Genomic DNA, 14,433 nt, shown 5'->3' on the forward strand with positions numbered 1-14,433 from the left:
GGTATGAAGACCATCAGCTTGCATGGAGATGGGGATGAAGGGAAGGGCCTGCTCAGGTATGAAGACCATCAGCTTGCATGGAGATGGGGAGAAGCCATGTGGGTTGGAGCCATACTGTACATGCCTTCCACTGTCAGATGGAAGAACTCATGCTTTGATTGGAGGGGATGGATGTCAGGAGCCTGGAGAGACAGGGCTTTCATAACTGCCAGAACCAGGACTAAGGGGCTCTGAGCCCAGTGCTCTCCCCGGCCCTACCAGCCCGGCCCTGAGGTTTACCCTCCAACTTCTTTTGCAGTTCGGGCGTACCGAAGTCATCGACAACACACTCAATCCCGACTTCGTGCGCAAGTTCATTGTGGATTACTTTTTCGAGGAGAAGCAGAACCTCCGTTTTGATTTGTAAGTGGAAGATGGTTGGGGGAGGTGGTAGGAGCTGAGATATTAGCGGGAGCCCAGGTTGGCCTGGGATAGAAGTGGCAATTAGCTGAAGTCTGCCTGCACCCTCACCAGGAGAGACAAATTTAACAGTTTGTCTCAGTTAAGTTGGGGATGGCATCAGGCAAGCTTCTTGGTGCCGGGGAATATCCGCTGAGGAAAGATCCTGAAGGCAACTCTTGGCTGTGCCTCTGGGAGCCCTTTTCTCCCCTAGTAACCAGGAGGGAGCCACTGGCTGCTTCCTCTGTCTAAGCGTGTTCTGGGAGAGGGTCCCTGCAGCCTCCCCTCCCACAGAGGTGGCCTGGCTGGTGGGGCTCAGGCATCTAGTATCCATCGGAAGATGAGAGTGCCTTTCTCCTGACATTAAAGATCAGGGTGGGATTTCAGGCTTGGTAAACAGGCCGGGGAGTTTGTGATGTTGTTTTTATGGGGTATGGGATGGTTTGAAAAGTCTTTGCCCCACAGAAGAGTGGTCAGAGTGGGAAAGAAGGGGATTTGGCACCTTAGGGAGCAAAGGAAAGAATGCAGTGGAAGGAAATAACTTTGGAAGGAATGATGGGAGGTACTGAGGCTGAGGAGAGTCAACACAGCCCATTGTAGAGAAGTCACCTGGTGACATTTTGGAGAGGGCTGATAAGAGAATGACCATCTCTCAGCAGGAGTCATCTGGGCCTGGCATGGCTGTTTGGCCACAGAGATGCCAGAGGGTGGGTGGGAGATGCTGGGGGAAGGTGGCAGGTGAGGCTCCAGGTGAGCAGACCCCAGGTGAGGGGAGGAGGCCAGCTGCATCACGCTGCCTGTAGACGGCTGAGGTGAAGGTGTCAATGCCTCCCTCCTTCTTGAGTGACCAGGCCCGTGGGCAAGCTAGGCAGGCCTGGGTAGGGTGAAGCCATAAGGGAAGGTCAGAAGCAAGGTATTAGCACCACGGGCAGCCAAGGCTTAACTGCAAAGAGTAAAGATGGGAAACTCTGTAAGTGAGGGGAGGGAAAGGTAAGGTGGCTCAGCCACCTGTGAACCAGCCGGGCCGACAGAGTTCATTGATTTAATTTTTTCCGTTTTTAATGAGGTGTAACATACACATGGTGAAGTGCATAAATCTTAACGCCTACTCCACGATGCATTTTTACATCCATTTCCACCCCTCTGACCATCACCCAGCTCAAGGACAGAACATGTCCAGCACCCAGAAGGCTCCCTTTCATGCCTTCCAACAATTACTCCTGGAAATATTCACTGCATTGGGACCTGTTTTTGGGGGACAGGGGCCCTGACTCAACTTGAGAACCCAGGCAGGATTGGGCGGAACATCCACAGCTGCCTTCATCATTTCTCTGTGTTCCCTGCAGATACGACGTTGACTCTAAGAGTCCCGATTTATCCAAGCACGTGAGTTCTGCCAGTGACCGCTCGGCAATTCCACAGTTTCTGAAATGCCATCCTTCGGGTGGGCCCGGGGCTTTGCTGGGATGGAATGTGTGTCCAAGGCTGCGCCCTGTCATTTAAGGGCTCTCACACTTCCAGGAATTGGGTGATGGGGGAGGCGGGATAGCTGTGAGCAGAGTGGGTGACACTGGTCTCTTCTGTTCCCTGGACATGCAGGATTTCCTGGGCCAGGCCTTCTGCACCCTTGGAGAGATTGTGGGGTCCCCTGGGAGCCGCCTGGAGAAGCCCCTCACGTGAGTGTCTGGGTTGCTTTCCCAGTGATGGGCCAACTTCCTGCCCATTCAGCTGGGGGCTGGCTCAGGGCGGGGGCAAAGCGGTCAGCTGGCTCTGACTGGCATCTGCAGGGTTGTTAGGAATAAAGAGACCCCACGCATCACTGCTCTCACGGGGCTTCTAATCCAGGTATTTCAGGGGAACCCAGGCTGAGTTATTAGAGCCCCATCTCCCGGGAAGGCTCAGGAGGGAATAGACTAGACACCATATAATCTATTCCCACCCTGACCCCTATCATAGTGTGGAAGAAGAAACTGAAGCCCAGAGAGGGGAAGTGACTTGCCCAAGGACACACAGCTAGAAAGAGGGAGAGCTGGGATTTGAACCCAGGGCTCTACACACATAGCATATTCCTAAGATTGTTCACAGCTTGTAGGCCAGAGCTGGCTACAGTGAGGCCCCTCCCGTCCCATCCTGTCCCTGGCAGTCCCTGAGCTTAATTTGCTTTTAGGGAAAAGCTGTTGCTCTGAAGCAGGCTCTGGGATGAGGAATCCCAAGGCTTCTCACAGTGGAGCCTGAGGATGTCTTCAGGGGCAGCCAGGGCTGGCCAGGTGGTAAGGGTGACCTCTCTTGTCCCTATTTCTCAGGAAGTCCCGGGGCAGGGCCCGTGCCTGTATAAACAATTCTTACCTTTCCCCACACTGGGGAACACTGGTCACCATTTTTTGGTGTCCATGTTTCTCTGGACGGCCACCCTCACACTTTGCATTTAAATAAACTAATTTAACTGGATCCTGAGCCTTTTGAATATTTTAGGTTGACACTCATGAGCAGGGCCCAGGAAAGAGAGGGCAGACTGGGATGGGCATCCAGGCCACAGGGCAAAGAGCCCAGGAAAGGGAGATCATTAGCCCCCTGCTTGCTTCTGCCAAGTTCCCACTGGACGCTGTCCCCTCACCATGATCAATCATTGCAGTGTGAACCGGGCACGGTGGCTCACACCTGTAATCCCAGGGCTTTGGGAGGCCAAGTCAGGTGGATAGCCTGAGCTTAGGCGTTCGAGACCAGCCTGGCCAACATGGTGCAACCCTCTCTCTACTAAAAATACAGAAAAATTAGCTGGGCGTGGTGGTGCACACCTGTAGTCCCAGCTACTCGGGAGGCTGAGGCATGAGAATCTCTTGAACCCAGGAGGTTGCAGTGAGCCGAGATTGCACTACTGTACTCTAGCTTAAGCAACAGAGCAAGACTCTGTCTCAAAATAATAATAACTGCAGTGTGTGTGTGTGTGTGTGTGTCTGCGTGTGTGTGTGATCTCTCTTCCAGATCCTTGCCCGGGACCCTCAGTAACTCATGGTCCCTGGGCTCCTGGAAATGTTTCCTTGGCTCCCAAAAGGTCTCATCTCTGGGTTCCTAGAAAACAATGCAAATAGCTATCATTTATTGAGAACAAGGGGAAAACCCCTGTTTTGGGGGCCTCTGTAGCTTATAGAATTTGAGGGCCTCTTGAAAAAAAGGATACAAAATTCACATTCATATTTGGTAGGCCCCTCCCTCTTAGGACATATTTCTAACAATTTTTATTCATAATTTTATATTCTTTCTCTAGGAACATCTGCCCCTGTGCCCACTTCAGTGTTAACCATGTGCTAAGTGTAGCACACCCATTAGCATCTGCTCTTTCCAGCAGCACCCCCACCCATGGCTTTACGTGGGTTGCCAGGTTGGAGATGACCTACTAGGGAAGGTGTCTGTGCTTCCCAGCTCCCAGCTGCCTGGGTCCAAAACCACTAGTCATTTGGGTCTGTTTCCTGCCTGCTGTCACCTGGTCCACCATTGGTGACAGGGAACTCTTTCTGGGGGTGGGGGAGTATTGAGGGAGACTTCCTATGGGGACAGCTTTTGAAACTGAGGCTTAAAGGACAAACAAGATCTAAAATAATAGAGGTTGGCTGGGCGCAGTAGCTCACGCCTGTAATCCCAGCACTGTGGGAGGCCGACGGGGGTGCAGGTCACCTGAGGTTGGGAGTTCGAGACCAGCCTGACCAACGTGGAGAAACCTCATCTCTATTAAAAAATACAAAAATTAGGCCGGGTGCGGTGGCTCAGGCCTGCGATCCCAGCACTTTGGGAGGCGGAGACGGGCGGATCACGAGGTCAGGAGATCGAGACCATCCTGGCTAACACGGTGAAACTCCATCTCTACTAAAAAATACAAAAAACTAGCCAGGCGAGGTGGCGGGCACCTGTAGTCCCAGCTACTTGGGAGGCTGAGGCAGGAGAATGGCGTAAACCCGGGAGGCGGAGCTTGCAGTGAGCTGAGATCTGGCCACTGCACTCCAGCCTGGGCGACAGAGTGAGACTCCGTCTCAAAAAAAAAAACAAAAACAAAAATTAGCCCAGTGTGGTGGCGCGTGCCTGTAGTCCCAGCTACTAGGGAGGCTGAGGCAGGAGAATCGCTTGAACCCAGGAGGTGGAGGTTGCAGTGAGCTGAGATCATACCACTGCACTCTAGCCTGGGTGACAGAACGAGACTCCCTCTCAAAAATAAAATAAAATAAGATAAGATAAGATAAGATAAAATACAGAGGTTGATGGCAATATTGGAGGGGGAGGTGGACCTTTTACCTCATCAAATATTTTATGTGTCTTAGTTTAGTTGTCTTCCTGACTAAACCCTGTGAAAATCTCCTGTTTACTGGACACATATTTTGGGCCAGGCATGAGGGTCGTCAGTATTTTGCTTGTGAAATCTGTGTTAGTTCACTGGGGCCGTTGTGGCAAATGCCACAAACTGAGTGGCTTAAAAAACAAAAATGAATTTTCTCACAATTTTGGAGGCTAGACATCAGAGATTAAGATGTCAACAGAGCTCATTTCTTGTGAGGATGGCTGTCTTCCTTCTCATCTCTGTGTCTTCACGTTGTCATCTCTCTGTGCACCTCTGTGTCCTAGTCACCTCTTCTTATGAGGACACCAGCCATTGGATTAGGACCCACTGCCATGACCTCATTTTACCTTAATTACCTCCTTAAAGACCCTATCTCCAGGCCAGGCACAATGGCTCATGCCTGTAATCCCAGCACTTTGGGAGGCCAAGGTGGGCGGACCACCTGAGATCAAGGGTTCAAGACCAGCCTGGCCAACATGGTGAAACCTTGTCTCTACTAAAAATACAAAAATTAGCTGGGTGTGGTGGTGCATGCCCGTGGTCCCAGCTACCCAGGAGGCTGAGGCAGGAGAACCACTTGAACCCCGTAGGTGGAAGTTGCAGTGAGCTGAGATCGCGCCACTGCACTCCAGCCCGGGTGACAGAGCAATACTCTGTTTCAAATAAAACATTAAAAAAAAATAAAAAGAAAGACTCTATCTCCAAATATAGTCCCATTCTGAGGTCCTGGAGATTAAGATTTTAATACATGAATTTTAGGGGATACAGTTCAGCCCATGTCATGATCTCATGTGATTCTTCCAGCAGTCTCCCCATCTCGCAGTCTGGATGCAGAGGCTAGAAAGGGAGAACAGGGGTTCCCAAACTGCAGCAGGCACCAGGGTCACCACAGATTGCTGGGTTCCACCCCGCAGAGTTCCTGATCCTGTGGGTATGGGCTGGGCCTGGGAATTTACATTCCTATTAATAACGTTCCCAGGACACGCTGGTGCTGCTGGTCTGGGCATCCCACCTTGAGAACCACTGAGGGAGAGGAATTTGCCCAGAAGAAGGGCTCTGCTTGCTCTGGCCTGTGACTTTGATCCTGTTTCAATGACTTCCGGAGCAGCCGCTTGTCTCCAAGCATCTGGATGCCAAGTGTGCTGGCCTGTCTGGATGGGGGTACTCAGCTCATGGCATGCTCTCTCTTCCCCTCTCTCCACAGGATAGGTGCATTCAGCCTGAATTCCAGGACGGGCAAACCCATGCCAGCCGTGTCCAACGGGTAGGTCACCAGACATATCTGGCCCTGGAGTCCTTAGACATTCAACCAGCTCTGCAAAGGGGGCCTCAGAGTCTGGGCCTCGTCCCTGCTCCCATCCCTGTGAATCTGGCCCTGATCCAGGGGACAGAGAGTCCTGGGTTCCTCCTTAGGCACCCAAGCTCTTGGCCCTGAACAGAAGCCCCGACTTGGCAGCGAGCCCCTCCCCCATCCAAGCTTGAGCTTGGGCATCTCAAGCCCCGGTGGCTCCTGGGACTTCAGGGAGAGGGTGGGGCTTACAGGTGGGGGATGTCTAGGGGGATGTCTAGGAATAGTGTGGCTGGGCACTCTCTGTTCCCTTCCTCTCTCCCTGGCCTGGTTTCTCTGGGCCCCCAATCCCCACCCTTCTCTCCCCCTCTTTCCTCCCCTCTCTTTATCCTTTCCCCCCTGTTCCCCTTCCTTGTTTTGGCTGCTGGATGTCTGCCTCCTCCTCACCACAGAGTAGATCCAGCTGAATCCCCACTTTTCACGTTTGCTCGTTTGCTAGCCAGCTGCGGTGGGCCAGCCTCACTCCACCACCCTGACCATCTGGTTTCGGCTGGCCTCATGCAAATGTGGCCAACGCAGAGCCTCCCCCTCCTTCCCTCCCCTTCTTTCCCGGCTGGGGAGTTCCCACCCTGGCTTCTTTCTCACGCCCACTCGCCCACTGGGGCTGGGGGTGGGGGAGTGCAGGGCAGGGAACCTCTGCCTGCAGGGGCCTCTGCAGAAGGGCATTTTATTGGGGTAACCAGAGCTCCCCTGGCCTTCCCTGAGAGCTGTCAGGAATTGAGGTTGCAGCAGCTGGATATGCCACTGGACCAGCTGCAGGTGGGGAAGGGGCCTCCAGGGGGCCGGGGATGCTCACAGCCCAGGGAGAGCGTGAATGCTAATTCACCCGGAGAGTAGAGAAGCAGCAACTGGGGAGGCAGCGGGAGGCAGACAGAGATACAGAGACAGGGAGGGAGAGAGAAAGGAAGGCCAAGAAGGTGGGAGCAGGTTGGGGCTGGAGAGGAGGGAAAGAAGGATCGGAAATAGAAGAAGGACTCAGAGGCAAAGAGAGGAACAGATGGAGAAACATGGGGCGGAGGAGGCTGGCGTGGAGGATTCTATCTCCCTGGGCAAACAAATCATGTCTTTACTACCATGAAGGACTGGACCAGGGAGTGGGGAAGGGCTTTGAGGCACTCAGCTCAGCTGCCCAAGTCTAGAGGGACAAGCTGGCAGGCACTGTCCCCCTGTCCGTGGCAGGGGATGCCCCAGATGTGGCCCCTGCTCTGCTCACCTGATTTGGAGAAATCTGGGCTGTCCTGTCAACGCCTCAGGGCTGGCTTCCCTTCCTCCCCTGCCTCCTCTGTTTGAGAGCCTCTCCCTCCAAGAGCTGGTGCTGGGAAGAGCTCCATCAGTGGTTCTCAAAGTGTGTTCCACAGACAGCATGCTGGTGGCCCTGTGGCTGGCCTGAGGTGTGAGGCTGGATTTTACCAGGATTGCACAATTGTGAAGCAAAGGGTGCGGGGAGGGGGATGCTGCTCACTGCGGACCTTCTCTGTGCCAGGCACTGTGTGGGTATATACAGTCACACTCATTATATAGGGGAGAAAACTGAGGCTCAGAGAGGTACAGGAATGAGCCCAAAGTCACAGAGCTGCTGGACAATCCGACATTTTCCTCTCCCTCCCAGTGGCCCCTCCCCCACCTCTGGCTTAGTCCCAAACATCGGAGTGGGCTGGGCTGGTGCCCAAAGCCCATCTAACCAGGGGAAGAGGTGGTTCAGGTCCCCTGGGTGGAGCCCCAGCTGAAGAACTTGCCCTCCTGGAGGGATGTGCTGGGGTGGACCGACTTCACGGACCTTGACCTGGTTGCCCATTTCACTGGGGAGCTGCACAGTCGGCTGGGATCTCTCACTCCCAGGGAGACCCCAGCCAAGGCACTCAAGGGGACGTAGCCATGGGAAAGAGCCTGGGCAAGCTACCAGCGAGGGTCCACCAGCCCTCCTGCCTTCCTGCCTCCCACGACACATCAGAGTGGCTCACAGCTGGGCTGTCCTGGGACTGTGGGGGTCAGCTGGGTGTGAGGCGGGGTGGCTAGCCCATGAGGTCTTTTGCCCACAGAAGTGGTCTTTGGATGGAAAGTTTGAGAACCACTGGTCTGGAAGCCTCCGGGTGAGTCTGGATGCTTTTCCAATTCTAGGACTTTCACTGCAGGCACTACCCTTCCTGGTGGGCTCTCGGGGAGCAGGGGGTGGGGCAGCTCCAGGCTTGGGGACCCGGCCCCAGGAAGCAGTGCACTAGGCCACACTGCCACAAGGATTTCGGGAGACTCTGTCTTCTCAGGGGCTTTGGGGCAGATCTGCTAGATGGTAGCGGGAGGGGGAGGCTGGGCAGGGGCTGATTGAGGGAGTATCAGGTTTATGGCTCTGTCTTTGTCTGGCTTTCCATTCTTTCATCTTCTCCTCTCCCAGTGGTGTCCCAGGAAAGAAATGTGGCACCATCATCCTGTCCGCTGAGGAGCTCAGCAACTGTAGGGTGAGTGGCAGAGGACTCCAGCACAGGACGTGGTTGGGGTGGGCGGTGACGGAGTGCAGGTTGGCCTCCCTGAGCCCCTGGAGGGAACCAAGGGTAGACAGGGCTCCTGATGCTGACCCGGCTGTCATAGAATTCTGCAACATCGGAGCTAATGGGTGTTTTCCCTTTTTATAGCTGAGCAGACTGAGGCCCAGAGAGGAGAAGGAACTCACCCACAGTCAGCAGCAGAGCCCAGCTGAGCTCCGTCCCCTGGCTCCCATGCCAGGGCTCCCTCCCCTCCCCAACACAGCCGCCACTCACGTGTCCTTGAGCCGAGACTGCCTTGGCACCAACACTGTGGCAGCAAAGACCTTTTCAGTCTTGAAGGAAGCCTGGGTGCTTGACATTTAGCTGTCATTTTTCACTTTCATCTCTGGAGTAGGGTGACACCCTGCATGGGGCGAATGGAGTGTGTCTGTGCGCTTGCATATGTTGGGAAGAAGTCTGCAGTACCAGGCAGCCCTGGTCTTGCTTTTTCTGTAGGACTGTTGGGGATCAGGAGATGGGAACAGCTGAGCACACCAAGAAGGGGCTCAGGGGACCTCATGATTAACAATAATGATAAAGTATCATAATGGTGATGGTCAGTATTTGTCAAGAAATAGGCACTTTACATAAGTTATCGCTGCTCTTGACAATCATCCTAAGAAGTAAGTACTAAAATGTTATTCCCATTCTATGGATGAGGAAATTGAGGCTCAGAGAGGCAAAGTCACCTGTTCAAGGAAGACAAGCAGCAGAGCCAAGATTCTACTCCAGGTCAGCTTGATTCTAAGATCTGAGCTCAGCCCCGAAACCGCTGCTATCTTACGTTACTAAGAGTGGCTATAGATAGTGGGAAAGTGGTGGAGCTTGGAGAGAAGAGGAGGAGGCTGGGACAGATGCAGGGAGGGGCAGGGTGCAAGCGTAAACAAAGCCTGGGCTACCCTGGGAACACAGCTTCCCGTGGGGCTGGGAGGGATGACCAAGAGAAACAAGATTTTCCTACCTTCCTGGGAGGTCAGTGCTATGGATCAGCTACAAGATTTTCCTACCTTCCTGGGAGGTCAGTGCTATGGATCAGCTGTCGATCAATATTTACCCTACCAGAAATTTAAACAGAATTTTTAAAAATGTATGTATTAATTCCTTTAAAAATAACAATAGTTGAACCCATTATGGGTCAACATAAATAACATATATTTTGAGGTCGGGTGCAGTGGCTCATGAGATTGCAGTCTCAGGTCACTGCAGCCTCTGCACTCCAGCCTGGGTGACAGAGTGAGACTCCGTCTCAAAAAATAAATAAATAAAATAACATATTTTGAAAAACAACAATAACTTACAATAATCATTTAATGAGAAGAGTGGCCATGTTTTACATTTTTGCAAATCTCCTTAATGTCTGACTTAATGGAAGACATCCAGATTCTCATGGCTGCTTCTGTAGTCAATCTATTGTGAAATCCCTGTCGGATAACCTCTGGAAAACTCTTCATCTTAGCATTGTTATGAAAATCGTTTTGACCACAAAGATCCCCCGGGGTTCCTGGTCCATACTTTGAGAGCTGCTGGTATAGAGATATAACAGTGTTAGAGAACATTAATTGAGTCATTATTTTGGGCCATACACTGTGCTAAGCGGTTTACGTGTATTGACTTACTTATCTAATGTATTATAATACATAATGTAGTGTGTAGTATGATGTGTTATAATATCTGATGAATTATGGTCCTCATTAGTTTTCCTCACTTTTATAGATAAGGAAACCAAAGCACAGAGAGCTTAAGTGACCTGTCCAGGGTCACACAGACACTGAGTAGAAGAGATTTGAAACTTGGCAGTTTGCTTATAGAGCCAAGGTCTTTAACTACTGGGCTGTGGTGTTACAAACTCTGTTTCCAAGGACTTCCAGTGGAAGAATAAGACACATGAACACAGAATCGATAGTACAGGGCAGTATAGAGATGACCAAAGAAATTCATATGCAACTGCTCACCCTGGTTGCTCTGCTTATCTGTTTATCTCAGTGGATCTGAAGGCACTTGGCAGCGGGAATGAACCCCACCCAATGTGTACACCCGGGGCAGGACTCGGGGTGCAGTAGGCGTTCCTGAGGACCCATCACGAATATGTGACTGAATGCTTAGAAAGCACAGACCTTGTGTTCAGCACCAGGTCATGGACAAAACACACATGTCCGCTGAGGATCTGGATGCCACTGGAGTTCAGACAAGGGAGAGAATTCAGTTGCCCCGTGGAAGAGAGCTGTTGCAGCTCCCAGAGCCTCCGTTCTCCACCTGCAGCTTGGCGCTGATAGGGTTAAAGGAGTTCATGAATGTGAGTGTGTCTAACAGATGCCTAGGAAAGGGTGCATCCGAATTCCTTGAACCTAAATTCAGTGTTTCCCCAAGCTTCTAGCCCAGCTGGTGACTTTCTTCCTAGTTTATAACCAAATAAAGTCACATACATGAAAGCGCTTTGGAAATTCTAACGCTCTAGACAATGCTGGTGGCCGTTACTGGTCTAGCATTCCAGGGGTTGGTAAGCAGTCTTAGGTTTAATACCTATCAGGTATTAAACCCTCCCTCTTCCTCCTTCTTCCCCAGTCCTCCCTACTCCTTCACCCAGGGATGGCAGCAGTTTTCTTGATTTAAGCTGTTCCAGCACAAGGGGTCTATGTCGGAGGCAGGGAGCGCCCTCCCTTCCTCCTGAGATTGTCAGCTCCTTTTCTTCTGGGGCATCTTTAGCTGAGTTCTGTCTCTCCCTAGAATCCTTGCAAGGAAAAGAGACTAATTCCCAGCATCTGGCTGAATTAAAATAATTACATCTGAACAGCTTTGCTTCGTCTTTCCAGCTCAGCATTCAGTGGGAGGATCAAAGGAAGAGGGTGGGGTCTGAGAGATGATTTTTCACCAGAGCAGGGCTTCCTGCTCAAATGAATACATTTTGCCGAAGTAGACAAACCCTCTCTTCATCCATGGGGACGGCGTGGGCGGATGGGAACCAGCAAAGGATGACAGTGGACTCCAGCGTGTCACCAGCATAGTTTGACAGGTTATAGAAAAGCCTTGTTCATCTGGAATTTAAATGCCAAAGAAGTTCCCACAATCAGAATTTGATCCAAATACTATCGAATGGTACTTGATGTTGGCAATGATGAGGCTGGTCTCCCGAAGGGCCTTCTGAATCACCCAAGGTTCAGTTCTGCTCAGCAGTAAAGCGATTGTTACTGCCTGTAATACTGGCCAACATTTGTTTACCGAGACTCTCTTATTTAGTCTTATTTGATTCTGACCGCAGGGCTAGGGGGCTGGGTAGGTGTGAGTGGCCCTGTTTTATGGATGCAGAGAAGTTAGTGGCCTGCCTAAGATTGCTGGGATTCTAGCTCAGGCCTTGGACCCCTAATCCTCAGTCTTTCCCTCACCCTTGGAGCCTCCAGCCCTCACAGTACAGGGAACAGCCGCCGACCTTCTGTTCCTTGTGGGGCTATTGCCCTCAACAGGCAGGCTGGCTTTGAGCAGTGGAGGCTGGAGTTCATGCCTATAATCCCAGCACTTTGAGAGGCCGAGCAAGGCAGGAGAATAGCTTGAGCTCAAGAGTTCGATACCAGCCTGGACATCGCAGTGAGAACCCCCCGACCATCTCTACAAAAAAATTTTTTTTAATTAGCAGGGCGTGGTGGTGCATGCCTGTGGTCCCAGCTACTCAGGAGGCTGGGACAGGAGGGTCACTTGAGCTTGGGAGGTCATAGCTGCAGTGAACCATGATTGCACCACTGCACTGAAGCCTAGGGAACGGAGTGAGACCTTGTCCAAAAAAAAAAAAAAAAAAGTAGGAATTGTTGTCAATACAGAGAGTTGGATAGCTCTTTGCCCTTCACTTCCCAGCCCCTTGGTTCCCCCTAGAGACCTGTCAGCCACCCAGACCTGCCTTGCTCTGGAGTCAGGACTTTCCAGCTCAGGATAATATGTCCATACTACCTCCTAGTCAGGTCCCTCCACCCGACTGGCCGTCCCAGCCAGGATGGTGGTGGTGGTCATGGAGGAGGCAGTGATGGAGTGTGCCTCACCTCTCTCGAGCAGAGGGAGTTAGAACTTCACACCATAACTGCCCCTGGGGGCCTCACCACCCCTTAGGTGTCACCAGCGTGCTCATGTGTTCTTTCATTTCAGTTCAGGAAATATGCTTTGATCCTGCTCTCCCACAATTTTTAATTTAGTGTGAGAGATGGAAATGCCAACCAGCAATCACATTAGAGCAGTGGTCCTTAGCCCTGGCAGATCCAGTGCCTCTTCTTACAACTACTATTTGATCAGACTCTTGACTATCCTGAAGGAAAATGTGTAGATACTATGTAATATGCCAATATATAGAGACAGGTGGGAGAATGAGCCCTTCCAGTTACCTCGGGAAGATTGGTCCAGGCAGACAGAGCAGCCTGTGCAAAGGCCCTGGGGCAGGAGTGATGGATGATGAGTCAGAAAGATGAGACTGTAGGTTCTGATGGTGGGAGTTGGGGCCAGATTGTGTGGGACCTCAGAGCTGGGAAACTTAGCAGCCTGGATCCCAACACAATCAAAACTTTCACTGTTCCAAAGACAAGCTTCAGGGAGAGGCCAGTTTCTGTACCTGAGAGATGAGGGAAGAGGGAAGAGCCATGGAGAAAGAGAGATGAGAAGGAAAAGTCAAGTTAAGTGGGGGAGGTGGTGAAGGTTCTTCGAGACTCAGAAGTATGCAGGTTGATACATAGGAGAGACGTGTGTTGTGACTGGGACCGATATGAACATCCTGTGTAACCAGCATTCAAACATCACCCTTCTTAAGGTTAGTTTGAAATTTTTTGGTCTTAGAAATAATTTATCTGGCCTTAAAAACCAAAGCAAAACAAAAACATTTTTTCCTGATGCTAAAAAAAAATAACATGTTCATTATGAACAAGTTGGAAAATATAGAAAAATATAAGTAGCATGGAAAAATCACTCAGAGATAATCACTGTTGACATTTTGATGTGCTTCCTCCAAGGCTTTCTTTGAGTGTCCATGTACATAATTTTTCTTATAATTGATGTAATATAGCATCTAGTTTTATAGCCTGCCTTTTCCTATAGCATTATACATTTTTAGAAAACATGTAGTTAATAGCTGCATGTTATTTCTCTATTATATGGATGGGCTGTCATTTATCAAAGCTGTTCTTTTTAGGAAACAATATAAACAATACTGTAGTGAACATCCTCATATCCAAATCGTCCTGTTTTTCTTTTGAACTTCAGTTGACGGATTTTGGTTAGTATCCCAGAAACACAGGCTCAATGGGTGGGAGGGAAAACGGTCAGTCTGGGGTTTTCAGCCTCTGAATGACCAAATCAACAGATGCACAACTGATTGGATTGTTTGGGAAGTCCGTCATTAATAAACAAAGAAAAGCCAGCTTGGCCTCAACATGGTGATTATAGTCAATGCATAAAGACAGGTCCAGCCTCTCAGACCAGCTTCTTCTGTGCCCACCATCTGCGTATGAATAACCTCCAGCCTGTGGGGTGTTCACTGACGTCCTGTCCCATGAGCCCAGCTCCAGCCTCTTCTTCCTAGAGGGTCCTACTCCCAGAATCACCCCCAGCTCCTGATGTGTTTCCTCCTGCTGGAGTGCTGAATTTCAGAGTTGTGACTAATGATTCCTTTTCTTTTTCATGGATGTCTTATTTTTTTCTGACTAAAAAAGATAATATGTTAATTCTAGGAGATTTGGAAAATCCAGCACATTTTAAGGAGAAGACAATAAATGTACTGTGGCCCCAACCATCTATCTAAAAGCTCTTCTTTTTAATTTTTTTTTTTTTTTTTT

General features: G+C 50.7%; 1 protein-coding gene across 2 annotated transcripts in view; it reads left to right on the plus strand.

The window, feature by feature from the left end:
* Positions 1-14,433, plus strand: part of CPNE5 (copine V) — a 98,520-nt gene that overhangs the window by 37,987 nt on the left and 46,100 nt on the right. The window contains exons 4-9 of one of the 2 annotated variants that reach the window (XM_011945320.1): positions 299-402; positions 1,785-1,824; positions 2,038-2,114; positions 5,970-6,029; positions 8,153-8,203; positions 8,503-8,566. In XM_011945320.1, coding sequence (XP_011800710.1) covers positions 299-402; positions 1,785-1,824; positions 2,038-2,114; positions 5,970-6,029; positions 8,153-8,203; positions 8,503-8,566 — 396 coding nt within the window. The remainder of the gene's footprint in view (positions 1-298; positions 403-1,784; positions 1,825-2,037; positions 2,115-5,969; positions 6,030-8,152; positions 8,204-8,502; positions 8,567-14,433) is intronic. The other variant, XM_011945321.1, reaches the window with a different exon arrangement.

The sequence above is a fragment of the Colobus angolensis genome, unplaced genomic scaffold (assembly GCF_000951035.1).
Source record: "Colobus angolensis palliatus isolate OR3802 unplaced genomic scaffold, Cang.pa_1.0 Scaffold24, whole genome shotgun sequence".
NCBI lineage: Eukaryota > Metazoa > Chordata > Mammalia > Primates > Cercopithecidae > Colobus > Colobus angolensis.